Here is an 11,621-nt window from a genome sequence, read left to right as displayed (position 1 = left end):
TTAAGAAAGGAAAGGAAAAGACATAGATTAAAATTATTCGAAACCTACATAACCAGAACCGGTGGCACCAAATCAGCTTTACGTAAACTAATGACAATCACAATAAATGGAATCAAATCACACATTGTCAGTTGAATGCCAATCCCTACTATTGACCGCTACTGTCCAACTGTACTGGCTAAGTGTGAACAAGATATAATGTGTTTATAAAAATTATAAATAAAATATCTTAAATATGCAGTAGTTCAAACAATTTATAGAAAAATACTGGCAAAGTTTAAGAATTCTTTTTCTATGTAACTGTTCTGTTTTTATAATACAAGGTGGCAAACGAGCAAGCGGCCACCTGAATCCTCCGAAATAGAAAGCGACCGCTGCCCATAAACATCCGCAATAGCAGATACGTTGCCTACCCTTGATTGACGGACGCGGAGACGCACATAAAGAGAACTCTTCCCCTTCCTATGCGTCTCCTCCACCGTCAAATCCACTTTTCCTTCCCATCCTTTTTTCTTAAGAAAACGATGGAAAGGGAAAGGGACTTAAATGAGGAGTCCGGCACCACACTCATCAGACGAAACACAGAATTGCTTCCATTTCACGCCTTTCTTCTGTGTGGTCGTGGTATTACACTGGGTGTGCTGGCCCATTCATGCTAAGATGTTAAAGCGGGCACTACCACTGTTCAAAATGTTGTTCTATTAGGTTAATGACTTAGATCTGACAATTCTCATGTTGATGGCTATAATGTGACGTTGGCCGGAAGCTGAATTATGAGTCACGCTTAGGTCGTACAATCGTCGTTTGAATTGGCACGTCGGGCAGAAGAGTACACCAGTTGCCGACGTGCCAAATTAAATGCTACACAACACATAAAGTGTGAACACATCAGTGTTCCGAACAACAGTAGAAGGGCTAATTGTTCTTCCCCTTTTGTTGACTTTGAATCGGCAAAAAAAAATCGTAACTAAAGTTTATTTTTGTTTTATTCTATCTACTTGCCAGTCGAATAATTAATGAAGTAGTTTAATTGGGTAATCAACCTAAACGACGTTTGTGGCATGTTTAAATAACATTAAGAGACAAGACTCCTTAGAGAGTAGGCGCTGTCTGTATTTTGTAGGGTTCAAATAAAACTGGGTCAAATGTAACTTGGAATAATTATAGTTTCTTAATTACTTATTTACGTCACTAAAGTCTTTTTATTTTTAATGATCTGCTCGTAGGAGTTTTTGAGAGAAGTGCTAATAATAATAGTTTGGGGTACGGATTTCGGATCACGTTGTCAAGGGTTCGAATCACGTCTTTCGATTGCACAAGCATCGAGCCTACTTGAAGTGGTGAAAAATCGGTGAAATAACAAAAAAAATGCCAATATTCATATTAAAGCGTGATAATAACAAATTCCCAGCATACTGGAACGTAATATAAGCATTTAAGAATGACCTTAACATTTATGTATAATAGATTTTATTTATTTAATAGAGTATCAGATGGGAGACCACTCTAGATGCATTCATCTCAGTGACTTTAACACTGCACTCTTCGTATTCATTACAATATCACATTACATTCAATACGCAACATTATATGTTTGTTTATCATTTCAATTGATTTTTGGACTATGTAATCATAAGAATACTTTTTTTTATAAAAATTGCACTTCAAGTGTATATGCACAAGATTAAAAAAATGTCACTGTCTTATTGCATTTTAATAAAATAACCTAACAATTACCAGTAGTGCTCAAACTCAACATCGGCTTTCAACTGACATAATGTCAATAATAACTAGCGCCTGTGACGATATACAGTCTATGCCAGGCCTGTGATCCGACTATTAGCAAAATATAAACCAGGTATTACACCTATCATCTCAAGTCGATTAATAAGACGGTAGTTTTATAAATAAAACAAAGGGGTTAACGATAGTAGAAGTTGTTATGATCAGCGGGTAAACGAGTTGTTATCTGAGACGCAGGCTTTCACTGCTGCCAGGTTACCTTGAGCGACTCGGTAACAATGTCGCGTACGATATTGATTGCGATCCTCCGACTCTATTTACATATTTGAAAGTAATTGCTATTGGAGAGATTCCATGTCGCGAAGTTTCATTGGATACGAAAAGGATATTGTGAAAAAAGTTTGTCGTCTACCATGATACTGTGTGTGGTCGCTTCAACTAATATTAGAACGACTCCTTCGTAGATTATTTATATCTTGAGGCGTTTCTTGTAGATTCAAATGTGATTTATAATCATTCTTATAATTCTCAAATACTGTTTCTCTTGTTTTTGTCAGGAAACTAGTGATTTCAAGCAGTTCTTTCTGTTGGTAATGGTTAACGCTTTTAGTAATCCAACATCAGATATTTGATTTGTACGCGGATATGTGTGTATAGCTTTGTCTGTATGTTTTGTAGTATAATGTGCGTTAACAGTCGAGTTGTAATTCAGTTCACGCGTATACTTTCCATAAGTGGGTGGGAGTGGACGTGAGCCGACTTACCATAAGGACCTTGAATGCCGGGAGAATAAACTTGTATAGTTTTACTTCCGTGTCATCTGTGTTGTGGGATGAGCGATGTCGTAAATCGTGTAATTATAAAACGATTAGGAGTATAGAAGTTGATGCGTTCATCGAACTTGACTTCGCTGCTCAGTGTTAAGGTGCATTTACAAGGAATGTGAATTGGATTTTAGTATACTATTATTAGACGCTTAGATGTACGATACATCGTAAACGTAATTACGAGAGACTAGTGAACCGATGTTTATGCCAGCAACATGAATATCGTATTACGTCGTTTAGGTTTCGTTCAAACGATGGCAAGTTTAGTTTATAAGTAACTTCTTTGTCGAGTTTTTATTACGTCACTCCGTGTCTCACCGCGGGCTGTCTAGCGTGACTATCATTTTATAAATCAGTGTGACTCACTTCGAATCCCGGCTTCGTTCGCGACAATCGCAACGCAACAGCTTGTTTTCCAACTTGACTAGTTTTTACTGGTTGTTAGAGTTGAAAATTGTCAGGCATTTATAGTCAGGCTAGGAGAATACAAATAACAGACTGTTTTTGCATAGTATTTGAGTTATGGTTTGTAATTATGTTAACGGCGGTCGTCATGCGAAATATTTAGGTGTGCGTGACGAGTTGTCTGTCCCCGATCTAACGTAATATTATGAAACTTTTTATTTTGTTGTGGTTTTTATGTTTCAGTTTGAATGTTAGTACTCTCGTTGACAATTAATATTAAATAGCGAGAACGCAGCAATCAATCACGCATCGCGCATTTTTGTGTAGCGCACGCACATCGCGCGGTGAAATTGTAGGCAATACGAAAGTGCTGGTAGATGCATTTAATCATTTTAATAATAGTTATAAAAATAATAATTAAGTAATAATACTAATTTGCATCATGTTGTTTTGTATGAAGTTGCGCACTGTGTGTATGGCTAAGTGAACAGGAATGTCCGTAGGCTGGCGTCCGACCCGCTGTGTAACGGCCTTAATTGATTTAACAAAGTTAAGATGTCCACGGAATGAACTGAGCATAAAGTGCGTTAATTTTCATCTTTGAATTGAATATCTTAGCTTGACTCAAATAATCTCTCATTACTGGGCTCTCTCTCAGTTTGACAAATGATCTTTAAATTTGAATTAACATATCTTAAAGCAATGTTTGACGAAAACTCTAGATAGCCGCTGTTTTTTATACATATCTGAAAAAGCACTTTTGAATTGCAAAAAACAATGCCTTGTGTAGCATTTCTAAGTGGCCTCTACAAACAGAGCATAGTGAAGTGCACGCAATGTAGACTGTCGACGACTTGTGCTCCTTGTTGAGGCGTCAGGTCGTCGCCACGGACGCGCGAAGCCTAATTTGCTGTGTAGCAAATATACTACATACATAGTAGTTTATATTTATATATATTGAGAAGGCAGATATTTTGGATTGTTTATAACTAAAGGGTCTTTTGCAAAGGATTTTTATTCAGCATTTTTTTAAACTGTGTTGAAATTTTTAGTGTACATTCGTACCATGCGTGTCGATATTATTATTGTTTGCAAAAAAATCGTGGCTTTCATATTAATTCAAATACAAACTTGTTCTTGTTTAGAATTGTATTTGCACGACAGAGTGCGTGTATTGTTCTTTGTTTTCCTATAAAGCAATTTCTTGTATGTACTAATTTTTTACCGTAACTTTAACGGCAACTCTCGATACCTTCCAATACGAAGCCAATAGCAAATCCATGATTTTAAGTGTAATTTGCAGTTTATTGACACTTTATAATTAAATTTTGTTATTGCGTCAAACAGCAAAGGCTATCGTCTCCATGTTATTTACGATCAATAATTATTATCAGCGATGTTCAGCAGTCGCTCTGCTCGCCCACACACGTCCCTTTTAGTATATTTATCATTCAAACAAGTAATAACGGAAGTTCTCGACAAAATAAGATTAAATCTGATGAGCCTATGACGCGTTCAGACCTAATTTGTATTTCTTAAACGATATCCGTTGTTTTGTATCTTTAAACTTTAATGGTATGAATTTCGCACAGTGAAACCTATTTACTTCATTAGGTCATTTGCTAAGTCGTGACGCACAAGCCGCGACCTTTGCAAGCACGTCACTACATTGCTATAAAAATATAGTTTTTATGTTATGGATAGATGTTGAGATAGTCCTTAACTTTGTGTTTGAATAGAGAATACGCTAGAGACGTTTCCGAATAACGTTGCTAATAACAAAATAATTATACGGAACGATACTTTTAAAAACTTGGTCGAAAGAATCTGAACGGTAAATGCGAAACAAAATACATTTTATATGCAACAGTTCACACTTTCTCTAATTATTGGACACCAATATCTGTGTAACGGTATTTCGATGAGATTGTTTCAAAAAGTTTACGCAAGAAAATTGATAATAATCGTTTACTGGTATAAATGGACCCTCTCTCGGTCACTTTCCCAGCTTTAAGTAGATAGTTATCGGTAGCTTCTACTTAATGGATGAGACGGCTTAATTGCTGTTCGAGATTTTGTTTATCAACCTGTAAAACATTGTTTAAATATGACTTTGTACCATTCCAAGATATTAGCATAGTTTGTAGATGGATTATGTTATAATAGTCATCTTTAGACATATAAGTACTATTGCATCGTACAGTCAAATACGTTTATTTTCTACCTATATTGACTTGTCACATTAACATGACTATATTTCATGGTTGGAAGTGAATTTAATTCCTTGACTGCGTGTCGTTTGTAATTTGGTGTGTTCTGTGCAGGTGTGCGCGGCAGCAGCGAGCGCGATGTCAAAGAAGCCGGCGGCGCAGCCCACGCTGCACAAGGTGATCATGGTGGGCTCGGGCGGCGTGGGCAAGTCAGCGCTCACGCTGCAGTTTATGTACGACGAGTTTGTCGAGGACTACGAGCCCACAAAGGCCGACAGCTACAGGAAGAAGGTACACATGATCTCAGGCTGCACGACTTTCGTCCTCCTCTCAAAACTGTAGATTCAGTATCCGGTCTTTGCTTTTCCTATCCGACCATTTGATGTCCTTACTGAGTTATTGGTCCTTCGAAGTTTGCGACACCAAAATTGAAGTAAAATTGATATATTGCCTGATGAGCTCAAGTCATTGAGGTAGCAGGAATGTTGAACGTTTTTTCTTCATTTATCGGTGCACAGAGTTTTGTCTTGCTTTGTCAATCTGGACGTGTGTCGAGGCTTGTCGCCGGCCGATCAATCGGTATTGGCGTGTGACACTTTATTGCCCGCTATTGCTTCTAATCAGATCAAACAAGACGATAACGCATGCGATAACGGTCGGTAACAGCTGATAGCGGAGCGCGTGGCTTTGTACAATAAAAACATTCTTCTTTTACAGTAGAAAATTACGAAATTGAATGTTTAGTAATACAGTCGTGCTGGACATGATTTTGAGATCATAATATCTATTAATTTATGAACTATGTGACAGATATGATTTTCAAACAATGGCACATTTTATTTCACTATTAAAAAAAATGCAATTTGAAACTGATTTATTTATTTTTTTATTTTTTATATTGACAATGTGTAGTGAGCATCCGATCTGGTCCTCTGCAGGTGGTGCTGGATGGCGAGGAGGTGCAGATCGACATCCTAGATACAGCGGGACAGGAAGACTACGCGGCCATTAGGGACAATTACTTCCGCTCTGGTGAAGGTTTCCTGTGCGTATTTTCAATCACTGAGCCGGAAAGTTTCGACGCCACGCAGGAGTTTAGGTACAGTGACAAACTACTCTGTGTTCTTTTGAAGCAATTTTTCCTTAGTTCTGTAGCTGATGTGTAATGTAACGGTTGTATATTCCAGGGAGCAGATCCTGCGGGTGAAGAACGACGAGAACATTCCGTTCCTGCTGGTGGGTAACAAGTCTGATTTGGGCGACAAGCGGCGCGTGCCGCTGGACGCGTGCCGCGAGCGCGCGCACGCCTGGCAAGTGCCCTACGTGGAGACCTCCGCCAAGACGCGAGACAACGTCGACAAGGTACGTCCCCATCCCCACTACACGAGCACGCATGACTACCCGCACACACAGAACCCGACACCCTAAACGTAAATATTCTGTACATGTACGAATCACGATTTTAGACGTTCTTGGACGTACTTTTAAGTTGTGAAACGCTTGTGTACGCTGTTACAGCGTTTTTATAAAGCGTGCATTATATGCGCACTCGTGCTGCAAATGCGTAGCTGTATGAGTCAGGAGAATCGTAAATTATTGCACACGGATGACCGTTCCAACGCATAGATGTTTACAGCTGTAACATGCACAAAATAATTTTATACTATTCAGAAAGTATGAGAGAGACAATGATGTTCTCCGGTAGTTTTATGATACGAAGTTATATATATGGTTGAATTCCTTAAAATGTTTTTCACTTCTGGATATAGTGTAGTCGCGATGCACCGAGCTTGTTGGTCGCACAGCTTCTGCCGCGTAATGATCGTGCACTTATTCTTTTTTATTTCTTCCGACACATACTGCTTTAATGTCTACTGAATGCACGAGCATGAAGTATGCGAAAATTAATAGAAACTAAATTAATCACGAAATTGTTGAATTAAAATACTAGAAATTGTGTTTTTAAAGTAATAAAATCCGAAGGAGACTAAGTATGATGGCCCAGAGCTATATACCTAGTCAAGTTCAATGCTGTATTTAACTTTGACTACAGTATAAAATAAAAAATAAAAAAAAACATCGACACAATGCACTTCATGTATCGTTAATTTTGATGTATAAAATACTGTTCGGCGAAATAATATTTACAGATCAACTTTTGGAGTCCTAAAATTATGGTAGTTTTATCTAATATAGCTGATGTATCTATATATAACGGTATATGTTTTGTTGTGTGACTATATGCGGTGAAGGGTTCTGACAATGTGTGCGTTGTGCGCGTGCTGGTGTTGGTGTCGGTGTGTGCTGACCGGGTGCCGTGTCCCGCAGGTGTTCTTTGACCTGATGCGGGAGATCCGCTCGCGCAAGTCGGACGACAGCCGCGCCGCCAACGGCAACGTGCGCGACAAGGTCAAGCGGAGAAAGATCAAATGCGCCATCTTGTAGGCCCCGCCCCGCCCCCGCCCCCGCCACACAGCCGCAGGAGACACGCGCGCCATCTGTATAGATCGTATCTATGACGTTCGCACGTTTTGGTGCTGGTATTTTGTTGAATACTGTTCCTAATGAAGTAGTCTGTGACGTCACGAAGCGCGCAGGAATGTAACGAGCTCATTGCGAACAGAATTCTATAAATATGTTTGTTACGTTATGAAACGTTACGCTTGTGCGTTATTTTGTAATTATATTTAGTGTCTAAATATTTTTTTGATCTGAACAAGAAATGCATAGATGAAGATAGTCTTACATGAAGTGGTAAAATTTGAATGCGATAATATTTTGTGTAAAGATGTACTTTTTCGTTTGATGTTTTAAATTGTCAGTGCAGTGTTGAGGTCCGCTCATTACTCGTTTAGTGTGTAGGGTCGTGGGCAGGTGCGGGCGCGCGCCGCTGCACGGTGACACGGCAGCAGGCTATTGTGTCGTGTCGCTCTGTGTCGGCGCGTGTCCGTCCGCACGTGAACACGTTGTATTTATTACTTAGCTCGTAAGTGCTAATTGTGTATTGGATTGCATTGTGTCTGTGTTTATAGAAATATTTTATTGTCAACAGCTTGAGCTCGGGCACACGAGTAGTGGCCGTGTTCTATGGTCAAAGTTAAAGCATGCCTGTATCGCTAACATATAATTTGTATTTTAATATATTAATAATTTAAATGCACCTGAATAACAAAATATTTCTATAAAACTAGGCAAGCTACCGCGGCGGTGTCCGGGGCCGCGCGAGCCAGCACGCCGCATTGCAGCTCACTTTGTTTGCTTTGTTATTTATGATAATAAGCATAACATTTAAAGTTTGAAAATACGTTATTTTATCGAGAATACCGAAACATGATATGTATTATTTTTTAATATTCCACCAAGGTAATATCGAAATAGATATTTTACATTGCGTGCGCTCGTGCCGTGTCCCGGCGACCGCTCGTTAAGACTTACTGTAGGTGACTGTACTGCGACTGCTTGATATCTGTGTAAATGTTGCCGCTGCCGGGATATGGACCACTGACCTCTATAAATGGACAGGCTAAAGACGTGGTATAATGTGCCACAGATATAAATAACTGTAATTAACATTCTAACGAAGCAATAGCTGTCATTACCAAGGACCAATCTATTTATACAGTTCAGTGGGTGTGGACTGTGTTAGCTGTCTCGCTCACTCATACCACTTAATGAAAAATGATATGATATTCATGAAAACGTCGTTATTGATGGCTGACATAGTCAATAAGTCCTATTCATAGAAATATTAGGAAACAGTACATTTGCCATCTGTTTTATGGTTTTTAATGCAAAATGATTTTATCTTATTTTAATTTTTAAAAAAATATCCTTGTTTTAATTTTAATGATATGTTTTAGAACAGTTTGAATGGAACTATCTATGAATAGGGCGTGATTTAGATATTTAGTTTGCAACATTAATTTAATGTCGGATTTATGTATAAAAAATATTCTACTGATGCAATCGTGGCAGTTTATTTTAAGTATCTTTCACATTCTATCGCCTTTGTTGCATGTTATATTCAAATTATATTTCGTTTGAAATTTAATGTCGGCTTCTCGGCTCTTATTTCATTTCCATAGTTTTAAATATGTTTAGTAATCACTGTACTTCATTATTTATAATACGGAATAATGTATGATTCCTATATGTTAGAAATTGCTAGCAAATATGTAGGATATATGTAAATTTGTACGCATTTTGTGTCTGATAATCTCAAATAAGTCAAGAATTGTACGACCAACGAAAATTCCATAAACAATATTGTATATTTCGTGTCATTGTTTAAAAGAAACTCCATTTTCATAGTAAACTTTTATGATGGGATATTTAATAATTTTTAATATAGAAATATATAATTGTCAAGTAATATAAGTGTATATTTTGAATACAGACATTGTCGCACGCCGCGCATGCATCCGCATAACTGCCAATGAAAACGCAGGTCTTGAATGTTTATAATCTGTACACATTTGACAGCTGTCAGACTGACATACACTTAGCATGGAGCCTTTTTCACTATATTAGGCGTAATTAAATATGTCTTGTGAAGTTCCAGTAGGTCAGAATTGAATATGACACAGAGTTGGGTCATAACTTCGATCTTTAATGGCACTATTAAACTGTAACGTAATCTGTTTTGTACTCAGAGTAGTTCCTAAGTGTTGATGTGTAGAGGCGTGCCATTATCGATTGTTTCTGACCTACCCACTACACCCGGCGAGATGTATAAGTGCGGTGTGTACACTCGAATATTGTGGTAATGGATCGAGCAAAATATACAGATTTACAAAACTAAGCGTCTCATTTGTTAATTAACCATTTTAAATTATTAAGTAATTTTTTAATATAAGTATTGATGATAATTATGGATTCAGGTGAGTTGTTATTAATTTCTCTTACTTTTACGTGTTCAGCCTAATTTAACTTATAATTTACGGGTCTTAAAGTTGTAGTATTAGTAGTTACGGTAGAACCTCGATAAGATTAAAGTCCGAGGGAAACACAAAATATTTTAAGTTATAGACATTTTAAGTTATCAAGGGTCTATGTTGTAGAGATTTTGGGGTCTGATAGGAAGGGAACATATTTTTTGAAGTTATAGAGGTTTTAAAGTTATCGAGGTTCTACTGTATTTCTAAGTAGAGCTCATTGTATGAGATGATTTGAGGAAATTTGAAGTTTAGATTTGGAAATCACGCGCTTTAAAAATTTTAAGGTTTAATCACTTAAAAAATTACTTGAAGCAATTGATTTATTGGTAGACTCGTCTGACAGCCAGACAGAAAGGCTTTAAATATATTTTTTACTTTGTCAGGCGTTCCTGACGCTGATCCGCACGATGTCTCTGCAGAAGAAGGGCCTGTCGGCTGGCGAGGAGCCCGGCGACAAGCGCAAGCAGCTCTGCTCCGTGCCCTGCTGCCGCATCGTGTAGTACACGCCATGTTGCCCACTGTCCGCAGCGATGTACAAACAGCAGTGTTGCTCACTGCGCAGTGTATTCGCAGCGCTGCTTCCTCCGCAGTCGTGACGCAGTACTGAGCGCAGCGCACTGCTCGACCCACTTGTCTACTTTTTCTATTCCTCGACGGTTTTGTTTTATATTGATATCAGTGCTGAGGTCTCCACTTGTTATTATTGGGCTTATTTAACTGGGCTACGTTATAATTAAATTTATTTATTTAAGATAGCAAAAAATTATACTATTTTTTAAGAAAGTGACTATATTTATTAGTTCTTATTGAACATGAATTTTTGAATCAAGTACTGAGGTAAAAAAGATAATCAAGACTACTGTATACTGAGAACGTAGGCCGACGTTGCGCGACCACAGACTACATAAGTACAGGACACATTCCACTGCCCTTTATTGTTACAAAACTTATGTATTATACTTTTCGATTATTGTTAAATGCAGTATTAAGTATTTAAGTTTATTCCTATATTGTAACCGATTATGTAAATAAATGAATTGTACATATAAAAAATGTTTTATTTTCGTCGTTTTATTAAAAATTATAACAAATAAAAAATTTCAGTCTGATTTTTAAACAATACTTAATATATTATTAACAAAGCATACATAACAATTAGATATTGAGTATATTATTATATTTTTAGAAAACTTAATGTACAAATAGCAGTACAGGGCGACTAAATCCTGACTGCAGTTATTAAATAGTTTTGCTTTGTCTTCACATTGTTCCGATTTCGAGAGAGTTAAAGTCACACTTAAAGCCACTAATTGGCCACTTAGGGCGTCTACGTTATTTTCTTTAAAAAATATTGACTCTAAGTGTGACAGCAAGTGCAATTAAGTGGTGAGGCGTGTGGAGATATGGTGTCAGGCGAGTTGGCAGTAGTGTCCGCAGCCGGCGGGGCAGATGCGGTGCTGCTGCATCCAGCTGCGCATGTGCTGCAGGTGTCCGCCGTG

At 37.8% G+C, this 11,621-nt stretch overlaps 2 protein-coding genes across 5 annotated transcripts in view; one reads left to right on the top strand and one right to left on the bottom strand.

The window, feature by feature from the left end:
• Positions 1 to 11,159, top strand: part of LOC106108870 (ras-related protein Ral-a) — a 16,013-nt gene extending 4,854 nt beyond the window's left edge. For 3 of the 4 annotated variants that reach the window (XM_013290172.1, XM_013290171.1, XM_013290169.1), the window contains exons 2-5: positions 5,300 to 5,476; positions 6,124 to 6,284; positions 6,373 to 6,547; positions 7,514 to 9,986. In XM_013290172.1, the coding sequence (XP_013145626.1) occupies positions 5,324 to 5,476; positions 6,124 to 6,284; positions 6,373 to 6,547; positions 7,514 to 7,630 (606 nt within the window). In that variant the 5' untranslated portion in view covers positions 5,300 to 5,323 and the 3' untranslated portion in view covers positions 7,631 to 9,986. Of the gene's footprint in view, positions 1 to 5,299; positions 5,477 to 6,123; positions 6,285 to 6,372; positions 6,548 to 7,513; positions 9,987 to 10,505 lie in introns of those variants that run through there. The other variant, XM_013290170.1, reaches the window with a different exon arrangement.
• Positions 11,160 to 11,531: 372 nt separating this feature from the next.
• The window catches only part of LOC106108740 (WD repeat-containing protein 24), a 4,747-nt gene continuing 4,657 nt past the window's right edge, over positions 11,532 to 11,621 (bottom strand). Inside the window, exon 8 of the mRNA XM_013290001.1 lies at positions 11,532 to 11,603. Within this exon, the coding sequence (XP_013145455.1) occupies positions 11,532 to 11,603 (72 nt within the window). The remainder of the gene's footprint in view (positions 11,604 to 11,621) is intronic.

The sequence above is a fragment of the Papilio polytes genome, unplaced genomic scaffold, assembly GCF_000836215.1.
Source record: "Papilio polytes unplaced genomic scaffold, Ppol_1.0 DF821400.1, whole genome shotgun sequence".
In the NCBI taxonomy this organism is placed as follows: domain Eukaryota; kingdom Metazoa; phylum Arthropoda; class Insecta; order Lepidoptera; family Papilionidae; genus Papilio; species Papilio polytes.
Note: the sequence above shows the minus strand (reverse complement) of the source record. Positions and strands in the feature narration are given on the sequence as shown.